Genomic DNA, 21,477 nt, shown 5'->3' on the forward strand with positions numbered 1-21,477 from the left:
ACTGACTGTGAAGTAACACAAACACACACACACACACACACACGAATAATCAAGAAAAAAGTATGTTGGACAAACTCAAGGACAAGTTCAAGGACAAACTAATTCGTTCCTCCTTTGCGTTTGACACTCACACTACTTTCTAATGAAATCCACATTTATCCGGTCACCATGACCTATGACCTTTGACCACCAAAGTCTCATCAGTTCATCCTTGAGTTCAAGTCCATGTTTGTGCCAAAGTTGAAGAAGTTGTGCCGAGGTGATACTGAGACAATGTGCTGACGAGAATGAGACAGACAGACGATGTAGACCATTTTTGTATGTGGAATTTACCCAACAGACACAGCAATTCTATTACATTATTAACGTCCTTATTTTTACATTCAACATTTAAGAATAAGACCATACTTTCAGTAATAGTGATCAAAACTTTATGAGATTCCCAAATCAATAAAGATATTTGAGTCAAAAAATGGGTAGAATAGGGACATCCATAAAACAAATGAGAGAAGGACCAACCTCTTTATTGCAGAAAGAACATATGTAAATGGGTATATATTGTTTATTGTTTATTGTATTCTTTGGATCCCCATAAGTCCACATAATGATGCAGACTATTCTTCCTGGGGTCCACATTAAATCAAACACTTATTCCAACAATACAGTGTTTATACAAAAGATTACATAAAATCATTTGTCCTGAATATATAAACAAGATTATAGAAATGCATATTAAGTAGTACAATGTAAAAAGGTTAACATGATCAAGAGGAATAATATAGCTTTTTACATGATTATCAAATAGTTACATAATTATAGACATGACATGATCAAGTGGAGTAATATAGTTTTTTACATGATTCTAAAATAGTTACATGATTATAGAAGAGTGTACATGAGATAACCTAAAGCATAAATGTTCAATGCAGGTGTACTAACATGCTTGAATTCAACTTGACATGATTGCCTAATTTAGTAGTAGTCTATTGCAACATAATATTATGACGAAACACAGCTTCTCTCAGTTTCATTTTAAAACTGGACATTCCCGTGGTTGTGATCAAGTGTGAGGGGAGACTGTTCCAGTGAGCTACAGCTCTATACATAACTGACCTTTTGAGTGCATTGGTTCTAGGTAAAGGCAAGGTGAAGTTGTTTCCTGAGGCCTGTCTAGTGCTATAACTGTGTTTCACATTTGTCGGATGAAGTTGTAAAAACAAAGAGACAGGTTTATGTGAAGTATAAGTCTTTCTCAAAAACATTATAAGACTATAAGCCAGTCTCTCTTCCACCAGCATCCATGTGAGACTTTTGTGCACTTTCTCTGATAGAGCACCGCAGAGCAAGGCGTGCTGCCCTCTTTTGAGTTAGCTGCAGTTTAAAAAGGTCTTTCTTTGAGGCACTGGACCAAACTGTTGGGCAGTAATTCAGATGAGACTGAACTAAGGAATTAATTAATAGTTTGACAGTTGATTCATTCAGCAGGTAGGTGATTCTTCTAATATTAGAGATATTGTAACTCATCTTAGACACTATATTATTGATATGATTTGACCAAGACAAAGTTTCATCCACTGTTACTCCCAACAGTTTTGCTTCTTTGAATAACCATACATTTTGTTTTCAAGACATTCGGCTTTAACTTATTCTCCAAAACCCACTCTGAGGCTAGCAATAATTCATGTTGAAGTAACTTTTTCACTGATGTATTTATTTCTTCAACTTTATTGGGGGCAAAAAATCTATTAAATTCAGTCCAGACATTGTTACTGACGTCAGGAAAGATCACTCTCCAACGATGAAATGAATTTGGATACTGACTATAAACAGAAGTAAAAACTGATCTAATATGAGCATTGTTACATGAACGTTTCTCAAGAACCTTTCCACCAAGCCACAGAGCAGGAAATCATTCCTGAGAAAGGTGTGTAAAGAACAGGTTTGTCCAGAGACAACAGACAAGTAGGTATACTTTTGAGTATTCTGAAATCCAAAGACACTTACAGAGAAACAAGAAGGGTAGTGACAGATGGGGGGGGGGCAAGCAAAAGACAACACAAACAGGTGCAACAACGGTTACAGGTAATGCGGAGGGTGTATGTGCTGACAAGAATGAGACAGACAGACGATGTATGACTCCACAGGGACAAACTGATTCACACACTCTGACACATCAACAATAATAATACTACTACTATTAATACAAATAATGAGAAGAGGAATATTTTGTTAACACTCACCCTCAGTCACTTCTGCTCTCTCCAGTCTAAAATGCCGTCAGAACCTCTGGCTCCTCCCTCTTCCAAAGGAAAGGAAATCACGTGTGTTGTTCACCAGGTTCAAATCTCTGTGATGTTTTATTAGTGTGAATGTTCTTCAGATCTTTATTAGTGTGAATGCTGACAGTATTCATGGCAGTGTAAAACTCAGCTCATCCTTGGCTCTTTGTAGCTTGAAGCCGTTAATTTGCCAACTCCAAGCTTGTGAGCTCAAATCTTGCCTGAACAATCTTGGTAGGACATTTTTCCACCAGTCTCTCTCTTTACCTCTTTGTCTTTCTCTCTTGGTTTGTGTTAACATGCCTCTTGTTTACACCGCTGCTCTCAGATTGATATGCACTGAAACTTTGAACTCCAAGACGGCAGCGGAGACAAAGCACTGCTCATGAAGGATTTGAATTCAGACATTGTGTGTCTTTCATTTCTTGTCCTGCTCTGCCCTCTAATGGGCTCTATGCACAGCTGCACTACTTCCTGAACTTAATGCTGCTCCTTTGTTTCCTGTCTTACATTATTGGACAAACCGATTCATCCAGGTGTGTCTGAGTCACAATGGTCAGACACACCCGGATTAATCAGTTTGTCCAATAATGCACTTTGAAAATATGAGTTGTCTGTTTGTTTTTTCCCCGTTTCCCTTCCTGTCCCGTTCCTTTTCATTTGCTTTTCCTTTTCCTTTTTCGTTTTCCCTTTTTCCTTTTATATTCCTTTTCCCTTTTTTATTACCTCTCCCTCTTCCCTCTCTCTTTCCCCCTCTCATTCCCTTTCCCTGTCTTTTTGTTTGCCCTCACTTTCCCTTTTCCCACAACTTTACTTCACTACAAGTGTGGAGTGCTTCAACACAAAGAAGAAACTTTTCATCCCTTTTCATTTTTCCTGTCCTCTTTCTTTTTGTTTTCTTTCCCCGGTTCTTTTCCCATTCTCTTTTCCTTTCTCCTGTCTTTTTGCTTGGCCTTACTTTCCTTTTCCCCTTTTCCCTCAACTTCGTTTCAACACAAAAATAATCTCCATTCTTTCTCCCATTTCCCCTTTTCTTTCCCCTTTTCTTTTCCTTTTCCGTTGTTTTCCCTCTTCCCTGTAACTTTACTTTCCTAATTGGGTTTTTTCCAGCACAAAGAAAGAGAGGACAATTGGGCATGAATCAAACACTCAGAATCCTTTGAGACTGGACTGATGATCGTTCTGTATGTGATTCATCTAATTATGAATGTCACCAACTCCAGGATGTTTTCTGTTTCCTCCGACTCTGCAGTCGAGCAGTGAGATAAAAGCATCAATATGCAACTACTTTATTTAAACGGGGTAAAAGGAACGACACCCTGATAAGAACTTCTTCTTCTTCCTCTTCCTCTTCGTGGGCAGAAATGGACCCGGTCTGCCAGATTCTAGACTTTATATTGCGACACATGAGTTCTGGTTCGGTCTTAGACCAGATCGCTGAGAGGATTCTGACCCAGGTCTGATTGTACATTTTGGGCCAACGTGCAGTTTTGTAGAATATGATGATGTTTGTTCTGGTGTGGCTCTTTCCTTCGGTCGTTTACGGCTCAAACCCACAGAGGTGCGTTTCACAGACAGACATTGGACCTAATTGTAAATAAAAGTCTCGGCAGCCTTTTCAAAGAGCAGCGAGCGAGCGGGCGAGGACGTCGGTGTGTTTTTAAGAGCAGCTGCAGTAGAAACTATCAGATTTGTCCTGTGTTTTATGTTTTGTCATTCCCACCACCGACTCCAAACAACTTCATCGGCTTCGGCATCTTCTCAGTTTTGTGAAAAATGATGGTCTACTGTTAGGAATAACCAATGAATTATAATCTGCAAACAGTGAGGCCGTTTACAGATCTCACCCAGGAGCACTGATGGACGACTGCCACACTGCAGCTCGTTGTTTTCTTCTTTTTCTTTTACAATTTGAAGAATTTTGCAGAGCGATGTGAAACTGTGAGCACACGGTGAATCCTCCCCTCCCATCAGTCTTGTATACAATCACTATCACATCTGCTAACAAATGCCTTTTTCTGGTCTTTTTTTTCTTTATTTTGAAGTGTTGAACCCATCTGTTTGAATGGAGAAGATGTTTGTGATCTGACCACATGTGTTGTTGAGGTTCAGAAAAATGGTTGACAATCTGGAGTGTCATCTCACCACCCTCTTTTGTTAGAAAATGGAAAACAGAAACACTGAAATGTCAAAGATTTTTTAAATAAAAAAGGTAAATGTGACATTTCTTCTGTTGTGCAGTGTCTCAACCTTTTTATTTTATACAAGAAAGAATTGATATTTATTATAGTCAACAAATAATTCATAGATTTATTGACAGAAAATTAATCTGCAGTTGTTTTATATCATCGTTTATTACTCTTACATAGTGCTTGAGAAATAAATTTAAAAAAATAAAACTTGAATAATGAAACTCGTGAAACATGAAACGTGATGTTTTAAAAAGGTAGAGGTTAGAGAACAATGCTGAAGCCGCGATAGATTCTTGAACAAAAACTAATCTAAACGTCCAGATGCTGCAGTTGGAGTATGGATGGTAGGAAATGAACTGATCATAGGTGACCTGATATCTGAGGTAAACATTGATTATGAGTGGAAATGCCCTTTAAGTCCAGAGACACTGATGATGCTCTGTCAGGTCCAGAGGACACACAGGGACGATGCTGGACTGGACTCTGTGTGTGACAGTGGAGCTGTTCTCAGATCAGTTCAGACTGCAGCGCTGGAGTCTCCTCCACTTCCTCTGGTTCATCTGACAGGAACTGGTGAAGAAGCTGTGGTCTCAGAGTCAATCCTTCCACCTACAGACACACAGACAGAGGAGAGGTGATGAATGACAGACTGTTGAGTCAGTGATGCAGCAGCCACTTCAGTCCTGTTCAGACCAGGGGCCTCATTTATCAAAAAGGGTGTAAAACTGCTACTAAATTTTGGCGCATGATCTTGCATTTTAATAAGCTACAATAAAAACAAAAACCTCCAAAATCTCAACAAACGGGAGCAGAAAGAAGAATAATCTTATGTAATCTGCCCCTTTATCCCAGAAAATCTTTTTTTTTCTTTTACCTAGATGTTAAAAAGATGTAGGATTTCCACGATAGTTACCATTACTTTGCCTTTCCACTACACAGTTACAGCTCTACTGGACTCGGTTTAGGTAATTTTCCATTACAGCTGAGTCCTTCACAGTTCCTCCTCAGGGCCGCGTTGTCTCACTCTTTATTCTCTCCTCTCGTCAGCTCCAAACACACGTGCACCTCGTTAACTCAGGTGACAGAATAATAACAGTCTAGGCTGCAGATCAGTGTGCGCTGCTGCCGGTGTGTTTTTAAACTTGTATGGTTTGATCCTTATCAGACATCACACTATAGTGTAGGGGTGTAACGGTACACAAAAGTCACGGTTCGGTACGTACCTCGGTTTGGGGGTCACGGTTCGGTACGGTTTCGGTACAACAGACACTAATTGAATGTAAAACTAAAATCTGTCTTGTATTTTAAAAGTAAAAACATATATATATATAATATAAAATAAAACAAGTGCATTAGGAGTGTTATAATGCCATTTATTAATTCTAGAGGGAAAAAAAACTTGCACTTGACAACTGTCAACTATTATTCGAATTATTAAATTATTATTATTAAAAAATATATTATTATTAAAAAAATAAGATTAGACTAGATGCCAGTTGCTTTGGTGATGTTTCTGGTCCTGTCTGTGTTCATAAAACAGAGGTTTAGGTGCTGGACCACCAAGAAAGACACAGGTAAGGAAGAAAGGAGACCGCACACTAGTTAAAAGCTCCCGTGACAGTTTAATGTCACTCACACGTTTCGGGCGTCAGCCCTCCATGTCTGATAGTGTGCGGTCTCCTTTTCTCCTCACCCGTCTGTGTTTATGTCAAGAGGCTTAAAAGCAGCAGAATAAGTTGTTGCACACAACTAGTCTTTTTACTTGCACCAGTGATTGACATATCGGGTTGAACATGCGCTACGTGTTTGATGCGTTTCTAGCGACGCACCGCGCATCCGTGAAACATCGCCGACGGACTTTGTCCGGTGGTCCAGTCGCGAGCTGCTTTACAGTCTTTACAGTGCTTTTACAGTCTAATGGTCGCGAGCCGCTGCCGCCGCCGTTGTGTTTCATTGAGAAGCCACACAGTGAAGAGGCAGGCAGCTCCTCTAACTTCACACTCTCATCACTTCTCTTTTTCGTCTGTTATGACGGTTGTGGCAGCTTCGAGGCTCATTACCGCCACCTGGGTTGGAGTGAGGACTCCACTTTTTTTTTTTTTTTTTTTTTTTTAAATAATCACCCAGACGTATTCGTCGTGTGACTGTGTGCACCGAACCGTGACGGCACGGGACGAATACATATACCGTTACACCCCTACTATAGTGTGTAAAAGCAAAAAAGCAAAATCATCAATCCGCTCTGTTTATCAATTAACATAGAGCCTAGTGTTATTATAGAGCGGGTTGGATTGCCAGCATCAACGGTCCACCACTACCACAGTTACTTCAAAAAATCCTACTGTGCTCTTCTAAATGTACTCCGCTCCTCTCTCCCTCTCACACTGCAGTTCTCTGACTCAGCAACGGTGTCGCCAATTCCTCCTGTTCCTCAAAAAAGGTGTAAATCACGGTACGCCAGGGTCAAAATGAGTGTAAATGTCCGCACTTTTCCCCGTCAGGTTTTGGTTTGATAGATCCCAAATTTAGCGGAAAAAAGTGCGTACGCACAAAACGGGGAAAAAAGGGTGTAAAAAAAAAGGTGTATCCACAATGATAAATGAGGCCCCAGATGTGTCAGTTGTTGTTAGTCAGTAGTTGAGTGAGTGGACATTGGCCTGTAGTGAGAGTTAAGCCGTTTCCTGTAACATTGTGTAGAGAGGGGGGTGGAACCACCTTCACACCTTTTCACACTGTATTGCTGTGTCTTCATCAACAACATGGATTTAGTCAATCTGATATGAGTGATAGATGCAACAGGACGTCTGGCTCCTACTTCCTGGTTTCATCCTAACACCTTTACCTGATGCTGGAACATTTAGACCTTCAGCTATGGCATCCTGTCTATATGTCTATGTCTATATGTCTAAATGTCTTGTTGTGGATCTGAGTTACATGATGAAAACAACAACCTCCAGAAACCAGTTAAACTGCCCAGAAACACTTTTCCTTCATGAGTTGATTGATCTGGAGGGAAACAGCTACAGACTTGACTGACCTCCGAGTCTCCAGTCTACAGTCTGGACTCTTCTGGAGATCATGCAGATCCTTTAGGTCTGAATCCTTCAGGTTGTTGTAGCTCAGGTCCAGTTCTCTCAGGTGGGAGGGGTTGGACTTCAGAGCTGAGGCCAGAGAAGAACAGCTGATCGCTGACAACCTGCAGCACTCCAATCTGAATAAAGAATAAAAGAAGAACAACATTCATTCACCTCTTCATGTCAAAACTGATTGATCATTGCTGCTGATCTCAGGACAGTCTGTCAATATAGAATCAATATCTGATCAGACTGATCACTGACTAAACAGTGACTCCAATACTTGGATTCAGGACTGAACTGGATCAAAGTCTAAAGGTCTTTCTTGGTCCTGGTCTCAGGAAACTCAACTGTTCAACTGAACACACACCTGTCCCCCCCCCCCCCCCCACACACACACACACACACATCTTATGTGATGGCTTCAGACCAGTCAGTCTTTATTTAGTCAGACACTTCAAATCATCTCTGTGAACAAAATGAAGTCAAGTGAACAGACATTATTGATCAGACTGAGTGAAATGATCCGAAAGTGAAGAGTCATTGTCAGTGTGAGAGAAGAACAAGTGGAAACATGAGACAACAACTATTTCAAACGTCCTTCATTCATCACATCAAAGTCAATGATTCAAGTTCTGAGTGAAGATCAATCAGGTTCAGTTGTGGATCAAAGATCTAAGATCTACAACAGTAACAGTCAGTGAACTGACCCCAGAGTCTCCAGTCTACAGTCTGGACTCTCCAGAAAACCACTCAGAACCTTCACTCCTGAATCCTGCAGCTTGTTGGAGCTCAGGTCCAGTTCTCTCAGGTGGGAGGGGTTGGACTTCAGAGCTGAGCCCAGAGAAGAACAGCTGATCTCTGACAACCTGCAGCCCCTCAATCTGAATAAAGAATAACAGATGTAGATCAGATCAGTGATAATGGATCAGATGTGTCCTGATCAATGATCAGTGTCTAAATGAGTAGAGGGACTTTGTCCTTCTGTTCTTGTATTCTTCTGTTATTGGGCCTCAAAGAGCCTGAGCCCTATCAGAGCCTTTCACACACATGTCACATCTACAGTGGAAGGACAATCAGCTCTTTGTGGAACATTGAAGCCTGTAAATCTGTTTGAACAGACACCAAGAATAAAATGATCAACAGTGAAAATGGAAACAATAGGTTCTGTTTTTAATAACCAGCTGGAAATCAACTGGAACCTTAGAAACCTTTGATGTTTCCAGAAATCTCCAATCTGCTGCCGTTCATCATCATCACTGATGAGACTTCAGCTTGGTGAAATATTTGTTGAAGCTTCTGTCATGTTCAAATCAGCAGCAGAACATCTGGGAGTTTGATCCTCATCAAGTTTCTGATTTGAAGATCAAAATCTAGACGATAAAAACCAGAGAACTTGTCTCCATCACAAACACTGACTGGTCTCACCTTCTTCTGGTAGTAATACACACTGAGTCCTTTCTCTTCTCCAGCTCTTTGTTGAAATCCTCAACCAATGAACAAGTGAAACTTCAAACATTTGACCTGAATACAGACAAAACTCTACAACAGACAAACTGACCTCAGAGTCTCCAGTCTGCAGTTTGGACTCTCCAGTCCAGCACACAGAACCTCCACTCCTGAATCCTGCAGGTCGTTCCAGCTCAGATCCAGGTGTCTCAGGTGGGAGGGGTCGGACTTCAGAGCTGAGGCCACGACTTCACAGTGAGTCTCTGAGAGTCCACAGTGACGTAGTCTGTGATTAGAAAAAACATCAAATCTGTTCAAATCAAAATCTGATGTAATTAGTGAAACTACAGTTGGTGCATGTGATGGTGGGACATGATGATGGGATGGTTCAGCTCATCTTCTGTCACTGGGATGATCCTCATGGCTCGGTCCTGCACCTGATTGGCTGGGCCCTTTTTAAATAGAGTATATTTCCTCCTGAAGGAGCTCTGAGGCTTCCTCTTCTTTAATTCTATTCAACAACAACATCCAATCATATCACTAGATTTCAGTCCTGAGCTACAATAACATTCATGATCTTTGTCACTGCAACAAGGTGGTAACTGCAGAGGGACATTAGCTTGAAGCTAACTCTGCTACAACGCATCACATGGCAACATTTAGCCTGTGTGTAATATTGTACATGGGCCCATTGAAAATACAATAGAAAAATAAAGTATATAACAACCAGGGTTGGGAGGGTTACTTTAAAATTGTATTTTTGTAATTTGCAATTTATTTATTTAGAAGTCAGGACAATGCACATTAATAAAACATGTACCGTAGTACGTGCAAATGTGCCAGATTGTAGCCCGTGGGCTAATTTCCATCTGGAGTCCTCTAGGCAGGTTGGTGTTACAATACAATACAAAAATGGTATTCCAGTACAATTACAAGTTACCTGTTAGAAAATGTAATTAGTAACTTACTCTAAGTACCACAAGATTCAAGTAATGTAACGGATTACATTTAGTTACTTTTGGATTACTTTAATACCAAACATGCAAATTCAGTCACGCAGCCATCACGCATCAATCCACGCAGAGGAAACAGGAAATGAAACGCACCGAGCATTCGCTAAATTTCAAAATAAAACACAATGGATAAACTCTCGATTGTAAATCATCACTTTATCAACATTAGTGACAGCCGCCGGCACAAACCACGAGTTTGGGGGGGTCACAACAAACAGGTTTGAGGTAAACAATGGTTTACACTTTGCACAGATAAGTCTTAAAGTGTGTATTGCAACAGTGGCGCCGCCAGCCGGAATCCTGTACGCACTGTGCGTACAATTTTTTTCATAGGTGAAAAAAAAAGAAGCAATTTAGTTTATTTTGAGGGGGTGTGATAAAGACGCTTGTTGTTTGTAACAGGCTAAACGTGCTGAGTTCATTGATTGTTAAACCAATCACTGAAGCCTAACGTAAAAGCCAGTGATTGTCGTTTACGTCATGTCATCTGTCTCTTTTTGATTTCTGGCGCCTATTACACTACCGCTAGTGATGATTACGCCCGGTCCAGTATAGAAATGTCAAAAAGACAGTTGAGCCTTTTCCAGGCATTTGAAGAAAAAAAAAGAGATCCAAACCCACGATCACAAACACGCAGCAGAGCAGCGATAATGAAGGTCTCTCCTCTCTAGCTCCAAACTCACTCGTCTGCACCGCGATTATGGACTCATAGGCGCCGATTCCAGGTTGAGCACCCACTGGGGGAGCCTCGGCCCATCAGCTGTGTGTCTGTGGGTATGTGTATCATGTGTAGCCTGTGTGAATGTGTGTGTTAATCTCTCACGCGCTCTGTTAAGATGAATAAACACAAACCGCTGCAGAGCGCGAGCCTGGCACAGAGGCACGCGCTCTGGCGCATCTGGCACAATCTGTTAACGGCACCGAAAGGAAACTGCTCCGCTCCGCAGCTATTTCGCGTCCGACGTCGATGTTAAGCACACGTTGTTATTGATATTGTAGCGTCCGAGCCGACGTAACTACAACAACATAACACAAACTTATCTGACAGCTCTCACTTCTTCCTCTGCTCCTCCTCACTCACACTCACCCCGGCCCCTCAGTTTCTCATCCAACCATACGCTACCTGCCCGTACACATTCACAGTCAGTCAGGAATCACACAACTTAAACATCATAACAACAACATTACTGCGGGGTCGACTCGCAACAATATTTTCAGTTGTGCAGTATATTAATGAGCGACAAGTCCCATTGCTACGTGGCATGATAAGCACAGCGATCCCCCCCCCCCCCCGAAATTTTTTTTTGTTGTAGCCTATTTGCCGTTTCTGTGCGTACATTGAAATTGAATCCTGGCGGCGCCACTGTATTGCAACACCTTCTCATCACAATCCACACTAATTTACTGGACAGATCAGCTGTTATTAAAACCCAACTCATCAATAACAGGATCTGATATTGGACCACTGCTCACATTAGCTACACAACAAACCGTTAACAATTAATCCACACTCAAACCAAAGCAACAATAATGTTAACTGTACTCAACAAGCTATTATTACAAGGTTTACAACAAATATGACAGACAACCCGGGCTGTGTGTGTGTGTGTGTGTGTGTGTGTGCGCACGCGCACGTGTGTGTGTGTGTGTAAGAAAGAGAGGGAGAGAGAGAGAAAGTCTGTAACCTTCTAACTGTTAGCTGTTAGCTACCGTAGCTCAGGCGTTGGTCTCCCGTCAGGTAAAAGCTGCCGTTTATTCCTCAAATTAAGCTCATGTTGAGCCTCTCCGGTACAGTTATCCATCACTGCTGTTGAATTAGCCGCTAAACTCCTGGACGCTAAAACCAAGGGGCCGTCTATGTTTACAATTCACGAAAGCAACGTGGACTTACGTGCCGCTCACACTAGTAGAATGAGGCAGCGTAGCCTCAGCCCTCAGCCACATACACACCGTACGGGCAGAAGAGGCAGAGCAGCTCTGTGCCTCTCCTCTGAAATACAACGAGACGGCGAGTGGCTTCTACGACCGCTCTATAGCCTGTGGTTGATTTTTAAAATGTGAAGTAATCAGCCAAGTAATCTCCGTTTTTATCAAATGTACCGGTAATCTGATTACGGGTTTTTTTTTTCTGTACTTGTAACGGACTACAGTTACCCTTTTTTGTATCCTGATTACATAACGCCGTTACATGTAGTCCGTTACTCCCCAAGCCTGATATCAACCATAGTGAGTCAGTCACACACCTGTGTGTGCAGTGTGTGAGAGGAGCAGCAGAATGAGAATAAATGACAACAACAGACTGATGGAGGTGATGTTTGCTGCTCACATGCTACTGGATTCACTGGAGATGAGAAACACCAGCTCCAGGCCAGTTGAACCTCTGTTATAGGCAGAGTTCAATCTGACCGTTCCTGTCTCCTCAACACAAGAGGGAGGGGCTCAGTCTGTCAGGTGATGCCCCTCCCAACAGCGGAGTTTAACCTTAAATCTTGTTGCCTTGGTAACAAGTTCAGAGCTGTCTGCAGTGACCGAGCCACTTTACTCACACTACGTACACAACGTAGCTTTGACCTATAGGAGTCATTTACAGTGAGGATGGGGGTTGTAAACGACCCCCCCCCAACTTCACCTCATCTTCAGACTCCGCCCACACTGACTCAGGTGACATCACCTGAGGACATTGATCAGACTGCACACAGCTCCCTCTGGAGACACTACAGCTTTAATACTACACAGTCCTACCAACAGCTGGAAACACTGAGGAGGAAGATCAGTGGAGCTGCTTTCATTTGTTTCATCAGGTTGGAATCAAACCAAAAAGTCAAAATAAACTCAACAAAAACACTAAAGACGTGTTTTAATTCACTGAGCAGCAACAACACAACCAACTGAAGAATCTCCATGTTGGAGCTCACAGCTTTGACAACAGCTCCAGAAAAAACACAACTGACCTGTCGTTGTTTAAAGTCAAACTAAGAAGAATGAAAATCAATGAAAACTGGGTTTATCTGAACTTGACTGAACCACTGATCAATAATTATATTGATCATGTCTGGACTCACTCAGCCTTCCTGCAGTTCCTCACAGCTGGGATCAGTCTCCGTCGTCCCTGAGCTGATGTGTTGTACTTCTTCAGGTCCAACTCGTCCAGAACCTGCTCTGACATCTGCAGCATGTAGGCCAGAGCTGAACACTGGATCTCAGAGAGTTCCTCCTCTGATCTGTTCTCTGACTCCAGGAACTGTTGGATCTCCTGATGAACTGACTGGTCCTTCATCTCCGTCAGACAGTGGAAGATGTTGATGCTTCTGTCAGGAGAGACTTTATCACTCTTCATCTCCTTCAGGTTGTTGATGGTTCTCTGGATGGTTTCTGGACTGTTGTCTGTCTGACCCAGCAGACCTCCTAACAGCCTCTGGTTGGACTCCAGAGAGAGGCCATGAAGGAAGCGAACAAACAGGTCCAGGTGACCGTTTCTACTGCTGAGGGATTTCTGCATGGCGCTCTTCAGGAAGACATCCAGGGTTAAAACAACATGTTGTTCTCCCAGGAACTTCTCCAGGACCTGTGTCTTCCTGTTGGTGAAACAGTGGAGCATGTAGACTGCAGCCAGAAACTCCTGAACACTCAGATGAACAAAGCAGTAGACTGTTTTCTGGAAGATCACACTCTCTCTTTTGAAGATCTCAGTACAGAGTCCTGAGTTCACCAAGGCCTCTGTGACATCCAGACCACACTGCTCCAGGTCTTCTTGGTAGAACATGATGTTTCCTTCCTCCAGCTGTTCAAACGCCAGCCTCCCCAGCTTCAGAAGAACTTCCCTGTCGGCCTCCGTCAGCTCCTGTGGACTCGTCTCATGTTCTTCACCGTACTTGTTCTTCTTCCTCTTTGTCTGGACCAGCAGGAAGTGTGAGAACAGGTCCGTCGTGGTCTTGGGCAGCTCTCCTCTCTGGTCTGTGGTCATCATGTGCTCCAGAACTGTAGCACTGATCCAGCAGAAGACTGGGACTTGACACATGATGTGGAGGGTCCTGGACATCTTGATGTGTGAGATGATTCTTCTGGACAGATCTTCATCACTGGACCTCCTCCTGAAGTACTCCTCCATCTGGGCATCAGTGAAGCCTCGGACCTCTGTTACCCTGTCAACACATGTAGGAGGGATCTGATTGGCTGCTGCAGGTCTGGAGGTGATCCAGACCAGAGCCGAGGGAAGCAGATTCCCCTGGATGAGGTTTGTCAGCAGCACGTTGACTGATGACGTCTGTGTGACATCAGACACAACCTCCCTGTTGTTGAAGTCCAGTGACAGTCGGCTTTCATCCAGGCCGTCAAAGATGAAGAGAAGTTTACAGACAGCCAGCTGCTCTGCTGTGACCTTCTGTAATGTTGGATGGAAAACATGGAGCAGCCTGAGAAGACTCAACCGCTGATCTCTGATCAGGTTCAGCTCCCTGAACGAAAGCAGAACCAGCAGACTGACATCTTGGTTCTCCAAGCCCTCGGCCCAGTCCAGAGTGAACTTCTGCACTGAGAAGGTTTTTCCAACACCAGCGACGCCGTTGGTCAGAACCACTCTGATGGGTCTCTGTTGGACAGGTGAGACTGTAGAGACTTTGTCTTTCTGTTGGAGATGCAAATATTTAGAGACCTTACGTTTCATTTTGTCAAAAACGTTGGAAGAGACTTTGTCGCTCTGTTGGACAGGTGAGACCATAGAGACGTCCTCTCTCTGTTGGACAGGTAAGTCTTTAAAGATGTCGTTGCACTTGATTGGAGTGTCATGGAGGGTCTTCTTCTTGGACGTTGTCTCCAGCTGTCTCACCTCATGTTGGGTATTAACCTCTTCACTCTGTCCCTCTGTGATGTAGAGCTCAGTGTAGATCCTGTTGAGGAGGGTTCCACTTCCTGTTCCACTTCCTGTTCCCTCAGTTCCTTCAGTCACTCGTTCACATCTGCTCCTCAGACTGATCTTATGTTGATCTAAAACCTCCTGCAGACCACCATCTGCTGAGAGACAAGAGACAGAGTCAGACTGAAGACAGAGAGTCTGACAATCTGATCAGATTATTTTCATCAGCTACAGAAAAACTACAGACAACAAAGAGAAGGTTTGAATCATCATCTTAAATGTCAGTGCTGTGTGATGGAACAATGACTCTGGAGAAAACAACAAATGACCACATCAGCGGACAGATGTTCAGTCTCACTTTGTCCACAGCTGCTCTGATTGGCTGTCTGCAGCTCACCTCTGGTTCTGGGTCTTTGTCCACTGCAGGACAGCTGCTCGTCCACAGAGACACCGCTCCTCTTCTCTCTGTCAAGACATTTCTGTATCAACAACATGTCTCAGTCACAGGTCAACATCTCGGCTCTGATTGGTTAACCACCTGAAGTACTAACTTTACTTACTAAATATTTACACCTACCCTCAAGGTTGGATAACTGTTACCTAGTTACCTAGTTTACCGACACAGGATCAAAACCAACTGAAGAAAACAGCAACTTGCTGATAACGGCTCGTTTAGAGAGGTTTCCTTTACAAGACAGAGGACCTGCCGTTAGGAAACGGGTTTTGAGAGACGAATCCACCCTTTAGATGAACTATATGATGACTTTGATATTTACTGTCGATACCAGTTTAGGTGCGACCAGATAAAACAGATCATGGACACGCTAACGTTAGCTCCAGCTATTAAGCAGAGTCAAAGTAAAAGCGCCCAGCTGTTCCTGTGTACATTCTGCTCCACACATTGATTGGGTAGCCGAGTTGTTGTCATCACTTCATGCGACTAGTAACCACTTACACATCTACTAGATACAGGATTGCATAAACTGGTCTGCTGCAAATAGGATTAGTAAACAACTGGTGCAACCCCACCCAGAGGAGCAGAGGGAAAGAAGAGAGAGAGTCCTAATGAGGTCTTCATCCAGACGCTGCTGTGGCTCTAATGAACCTGTGTTGGAGCTCTGGTCCAGTGTGAGGAGACTGAAGCTGACAACAGAAGCTTCAGCAGCTCCACCTGAGCTTCACTACATGTTGTGGAGAAGCTCAGACACTCAGACAGGAAACGTTGATTACTCCTCTCTTTAAATTCATCATTGTGTTTTTTCAGCTGTTTGTTTTTTCTGGTTTTTCAAAATAAAAGTCTGTCTGCACCAGCTGCTTTAATGTCTACTGTGACTTCAGTTTAAAGGCTCAGACGTGGGGATCGTACACAGAGTCTGATGGATCTGGTTCCTGGTTTCTCTCTGCTTCCTTCACACGAGTCTAATGACTGAATCATCTTCAGATCAGTTTACAGTAGAAACCGTCTCTTACTGTGACTCTGAGGGTCCAGGTTCAGGACTGAAGTCTGGAGGATGATCATTGGACTGGTCACTCTTCATAGACGGACAGATGGATCCTGAAGACTCTGAGGGTCCAGGTTCAGGACTGAAGGTTGGCATATCTCCTTTGGACCGGTCACTCTGCATGGACGGACAGATGGATCCTGGAGACTCTGCTCTCAGTCGGTGGTTCTGACCTCTGCAACAACACAAACATGATTTTATTCATATCACATTTTGTACAGTAGCCTACCAGGGCGACCAAGAAGGCAAAAATGATCCTGTCTGACCCCACCCACCCGCTGGTCTCCCTATATAGACCCCTGCTGTCTGGTCGTCAGTACCTCGGCTCAGAACAAACAGATTCAAAAGTTCCTTTGTGCCAATCACAATTGGCCTCAGTAATAAGTTACTGTGAGCCTGTCTCCCCGAGGAACTGTTGTCTGCAGCTTTAACTCTTTCGCGACCATTGACGAGTAAACTCGTCACAGCCTGCCGAACGTTCACGACCACTGACGAGCAAACTCGTCAAAACCGTTTTTTTACAGATTACGATAATAGACACTCTGAGGTACCCTGTGTGTGAATATGGTTCCTCTGATATTTAAAACTGTTTTAAACTAAAACCAAAACATAATGTTTTTTATAAACTGTGTGATCTTGGTTTTGTTTGAGTAATCGTTCTCCTTGAACGCTGCTCTGGGGACAGCGTGCAGCGCTGTGCGGCTGTCGGCTACAGTGTTGCGACTTTCTCGCTGAATCTGGCGACTTTCCAAACCCTCTTTTGACAAAAGCGACCGACGACAAATCTGGCGAGTTTTTCCGGTGTTGTTTACAAACGTTTCTGGTTTGGAGACTCGTATCTGAAAGCCCGTTATCACGGCTGTTTTCACGGTGCAGCAGAGCGGGCGCTGAGCAGCGGGCGCTGTGACCGGCCGCCCCCGCCCCAGAGCACTCATCGCCGGCCAGTCACACAGCAGTGTCACGGAGCTGCTGCGCTGCGGCCAGAGACCCACACCGCTGCACCGCTGCTCTCCAGGCTGTCACACCCCCCAGATTTACCTACAAATATATTTATTTAGCCGTAGAAATGATTTGGGAGACATGCCACACTGCAGAGTAGCGGTAAAATGAGCAGATTGCCACTTGACACAAAAGTGCGTTTTTCTCTGAAACTAGAGCGGGAGCTCCGTTTTTGGAGAAACCCAGCTCTCTTCTCCTCCTTCGTACTCACGAACGAAACGGCAGAAAAACTCGCTGTTTTTTCGAGGAGCACGTTGTAAAGTCACTCTTCAACCAAGTGAAGACCGTTTGTTTCTAGGTGACGTACAGAGTTCGGTTCGACGTGAGATAAAAGGTAAACAAATAGCCAAAAACGTGGTCCTGAGCGGATGTGCTGAAGAATTAGTGTGGTCGCGAAAGAGTTAATGTTGGACTGGATGATTGAATGTGTGCTGGTTTTGTTTTTGTTTGTATCCTATTTTGTGTGTTTTGCTGGCAGCATGACAAATTGCCATCCAGGGGGATAATAAAGTCTACTAACTAACTAACTAACTAACTAACTAAATAAAGGTTCCCAGGTTTGTAGCAGGTCTCTTACTGTGACTCTGAGGGTCCAGGTCCAGGACTGAAGTCTAGAGGAGGATCTTTGGACCGGTCACCCTTCACAGGGGGACAGATGGATCCTGGAGACGCTGCTTCGTTCCCCTCTTCCTCCATATTAACACTCCTCTTCAGGACTTCAGTTAGGAAACCACCAACACTGACTGTGAAGGAACACACACACACACACACAAATCATCAAGAAAGAAGTCTGTTCACTAAGGACAAGTTCAATGTTGCGTTCAAGACAACTCGGAAGTTGGAAAAAAAAAACGAGCTCCGAGTTGTCAAAAATGAATTGAACGGTGTGGAACTCAGAAATTACAGGTCGGACACTCAGGTATCAGTATGGCTACCCTCGTCTTTAACGGTTAGAATTTAAAATTATTTATTAGAGGTTTTATGTTTACAATTTTTGTGTATTATTGCAGTAGGCCTGTATGAAATAATTTATATTAAGCTGTGACTGTTGTATTGTGTGAAATTGTGGTCCTTGTATGTAAAGGAAATAACGGTTAACGGTTATCTCGGCTAGCGTATGTGTGTGTATGCGCATATGTTTGTATATGTACTACATGCATTTGTGTGTGTATGTGTGATGATGTACATGTTTTTCTTGTTTCTTGCACATGCATTATTTTTGTTTTTGTCTCTGCTCTGTGAAGCACTTTGGATCACTGTTACAGGTCTTTTTAAATTGTGCTGTACAAATAAAAGTGAACTTGAACTTGAACTACTTTGTGTGTGTGCGCCTGCATGTGTGTGTGTGTGTGTGTGTGTGTGTGTGTGTGTGTGTGTGTGTGTGTGTGTGTGTGTGTGTGTGTGTGTGTGTGTGTGTGTGTGTGTGGGAGGCGCTTGGCAGAGGTTCATAAAGAGACCTGTCTGTCCTGAAATTTCCAACCGAGTCACAGACTTTACTTTCACTGTCGTCAACTTACCAACTGTAGCTTTAAACAAGTTCCTTTATTTCCTGTCTTACATTATTGGACAAACTGATTAATCCAGGTGTGTCTGACTCTGACCTCAGTAGTCACAACAATGGTCAGACACATCTGGATTAATCAGTTTGTCCAATTATGTAAAACAGGAAAAAAAAAAAAAAAAAAAAAACCTAGCCCAAAAAAAAAGGAACTGACTGTGGAGTCAGACGATGTCTGACTCCACAGGGACAAACTCATTCACACACTCTGACTCATCAACAATAATAATACTACTACTATTACTACAAATAATGAGAAGTTGAATATTTTGTTAACACTCACCCTCAGTCACTTCTGCTCTCTCTGGTCTAAAATGCCGTCAGAACATCTGGCTCCTCCCTCTTCCAAAGGAAAGGAAATCACGTGTGTTGTTCAACAGGTAGAATGGGCTCTATGCACAGCTGCACTACTTCCTGAACTTAATGCTGCTCCTTTGTTTCCTGTCTTACATTATTGGACAAACTAACTGATTAATCCAGGTGTGTCTGACATCTGGATTAATCAGTTTGTCCATTTGCTAGTGTGAATGTACATTTTGTTATTCAAATCTCTATGCTGTTTTATTAGTGTGAATGTTCTTCAGATCTTTATTAGTGTGAATGCTGACAGTATTCATGACAGTGTAAAACTCAGCTCATCCTTGGCTCTTTGTAGCTCAGTGGTGAAGCCGTTCATTTGCCAACTCCAAGCTTGTGAGCTCAAATCTTGCCTGAACAATCTTGATAGGACATTTTTCCACCAGTCTCTCTCTTTACCTCTTTGTCTTTCTCTCTTGGTTTGTGTTAACATGCCTCTTGTTTACACCGCTGCTCTCAGATTGATATGCACTGAAACTTTGAACTCCAAGACGGCAGCGGAGACAAAGCACTGCTCATGAAGGATTTGAATTCAGACATTGTGTGTCTTTCATGTCTTGTCCTGCTCTGCCCTCTAATGGGCTCCATGCACAGCTGCACTACTTCCTGAACTTAATGCTGCTCCTTTGTTTCCTGTCTTACATTATTGGACAAACTGATTAATCCAGGTGTGTCTGAGTCACAATGGTCAGACACACCTGGATTCATCAGTTTGTCCAATAATGCACGTTGGAAAATATGAGTTGTCTGTTTTTTCCCAGTTTCCCTTCCTGTCCTGTTCCCTTTCGTTTGCTTTTCCTTTTTCCTTTTCCCTTTTATATTCCTCTTCCCCTTCTCCTTTTTATTACCTTTACCTCTTCCCTCTCCCTTTTCCCTTCTCTCATTTCTTTTTCCTTTTCTTTTTGTTTGCCCTCACTTTCCCTTTTCCCACAACTTTACTTCACTACAAGTGTGGATTGCTTCAACACGAAGAAGAAACTTTTCATCCCTTTTAATTTTTCCTTTCCTCTTTCTTTTTGTTTGCTTCCCCCTTTCCCCATTCTCTTTTACTTTCTCCTGTCTTTTTGCCTGCCCTTACCTTCCTTTTCCCCTTTTCCTTCAACTTCATTTCAACACAAAAATAATCTCAATTCTTTCTCCCATTTCCCCTTTTCTTTCCCCATTTCTTTTTCTTTTCCATTGTTTTCCCTCTTCCCTGTAACTTTCCTTTCCCAATTTTTCCAGCACAAAGAAAGAGAGGACAATTGGGCATGAATCAAACACTCAGAATCCTTTGAGAGTGGACTGATGATCGTTCTGTATGTGATTCATCTAATTATGAATGTCACCAACTCCGGGATGTTTTCTGTTTCCTCCGACTCTGCAGTCGAGCAGTGAGATAAAAGCATCAATATGCAACTACTTTATTTAAACGGGGTAAAAGGAACGAGACCCTGATAAGAACTTCTTCCTCTTCCTCTTCGTGGGCAGAAATGGACCCGGTCTGCCAGATTCTAGACTTTACATTGCGACACATGAGTTCTGGTTCGGTCTTAGACCAGATCGCTGAGAGGATTCTGACCCAGGTCTGATTGTACATTTTGGGCCAACGTGCAGTTTTGTAGAATATGATGATGTTTGTTCTGGTGTGGCTCTTTCCTTCGGTCGTTTACGGCTCAAACCCACAGAGGTGCGTTTCCCAGACAGACATTGGACCTAATTGTAAATAAAAGTCTCTGCAGCCTTTTCAAAGAGCAGCGAGCGAGCGAGCGAGGACGTCGGTGTGTTTTTAAGAGCAGCTGCAGTAGAAACTATCAGATTTGTCCTGTGTTTTATGTTTTGTCATTCCCACCACCGACTCCAAACAACTTCATCGGCTTCGGCTTTTTCTCAGTTTTGTGAAAAATTATGGTCTACTGTTAGGAAATAACCAATGAATTATAATCTGCAAACAGTGAGGCCGTTTACAGATCTCACCCAGGAGCACTGACGGACGACTGCCACACTGCAGCTCGTTGTTTTCTTCTCTTTTTCTTTTACAATTTGAAGAATTTGGCAGAGCGATGTGAAACTGTGAGCACACGGTGAATCCTCCCCTCCCATCAGTCTTGTATATGCATACAATCACTATCACATCTGCGAACAAATGCCTTTTTCTGGTCTTTTTTTTTTTCTTTTTTTGAAGTGTTGAACCCATCTGTTTGAATGGAGAAGATGTTTGTG

At 43.0% G+C, this 21,477-nt stretch overlaps 1 protein-coding gene across 1 annotated transcript; it reads right to left on the minus strand.

Moving 5' to 3' along the window:
- Positions 1–4,889: 4,889 nt before the first annotated feature.
- Positions 4,890–19,237, minus strand: LOC310994787 (protein NLRC3-like). Its single transcript, XM_083983617.1, has 10 exons — positions 19,202–19,237; positions 17,938–18,103; positions 16,330–16,536; positions 15,218–15,324; positions 14,740–15,017; positions 13,070–14,595; positions 9,107–9,280; positions 8,256–8,429; positions 7,509–7,682; positions 4,890–5,080 (listed from the first exon to the last, which is right to left on the minus strand). Exons 2-10 carry the CDS (start codon positions 18,054–18,056, stop codon positions 5,068–5,070), a joined length of 2,772 nt encoding a protein of 923 aa, XP_083839743.1. The 5' UTR covers positions 18,057–18,103; positions 19,202–19,237; the 3' UTR covers positions 4,890–5,067.
- Between the last annotated feature and the right edge of the window lie 2,240 nt (positions 19,238–21,477).

The sequence above is a fragment of the Trachurus trachurus genome (assembly GCF_905171665.1).
Source record: "Trachurus trachurus genome assembly, chromosome: 12".
NCBI classification, from domain to species: Eukaryota; Metazoa; Chordata; class Actinopteri; order Carangiformes; family Carangidae; genus Trachurus; species Trachurus trachurus.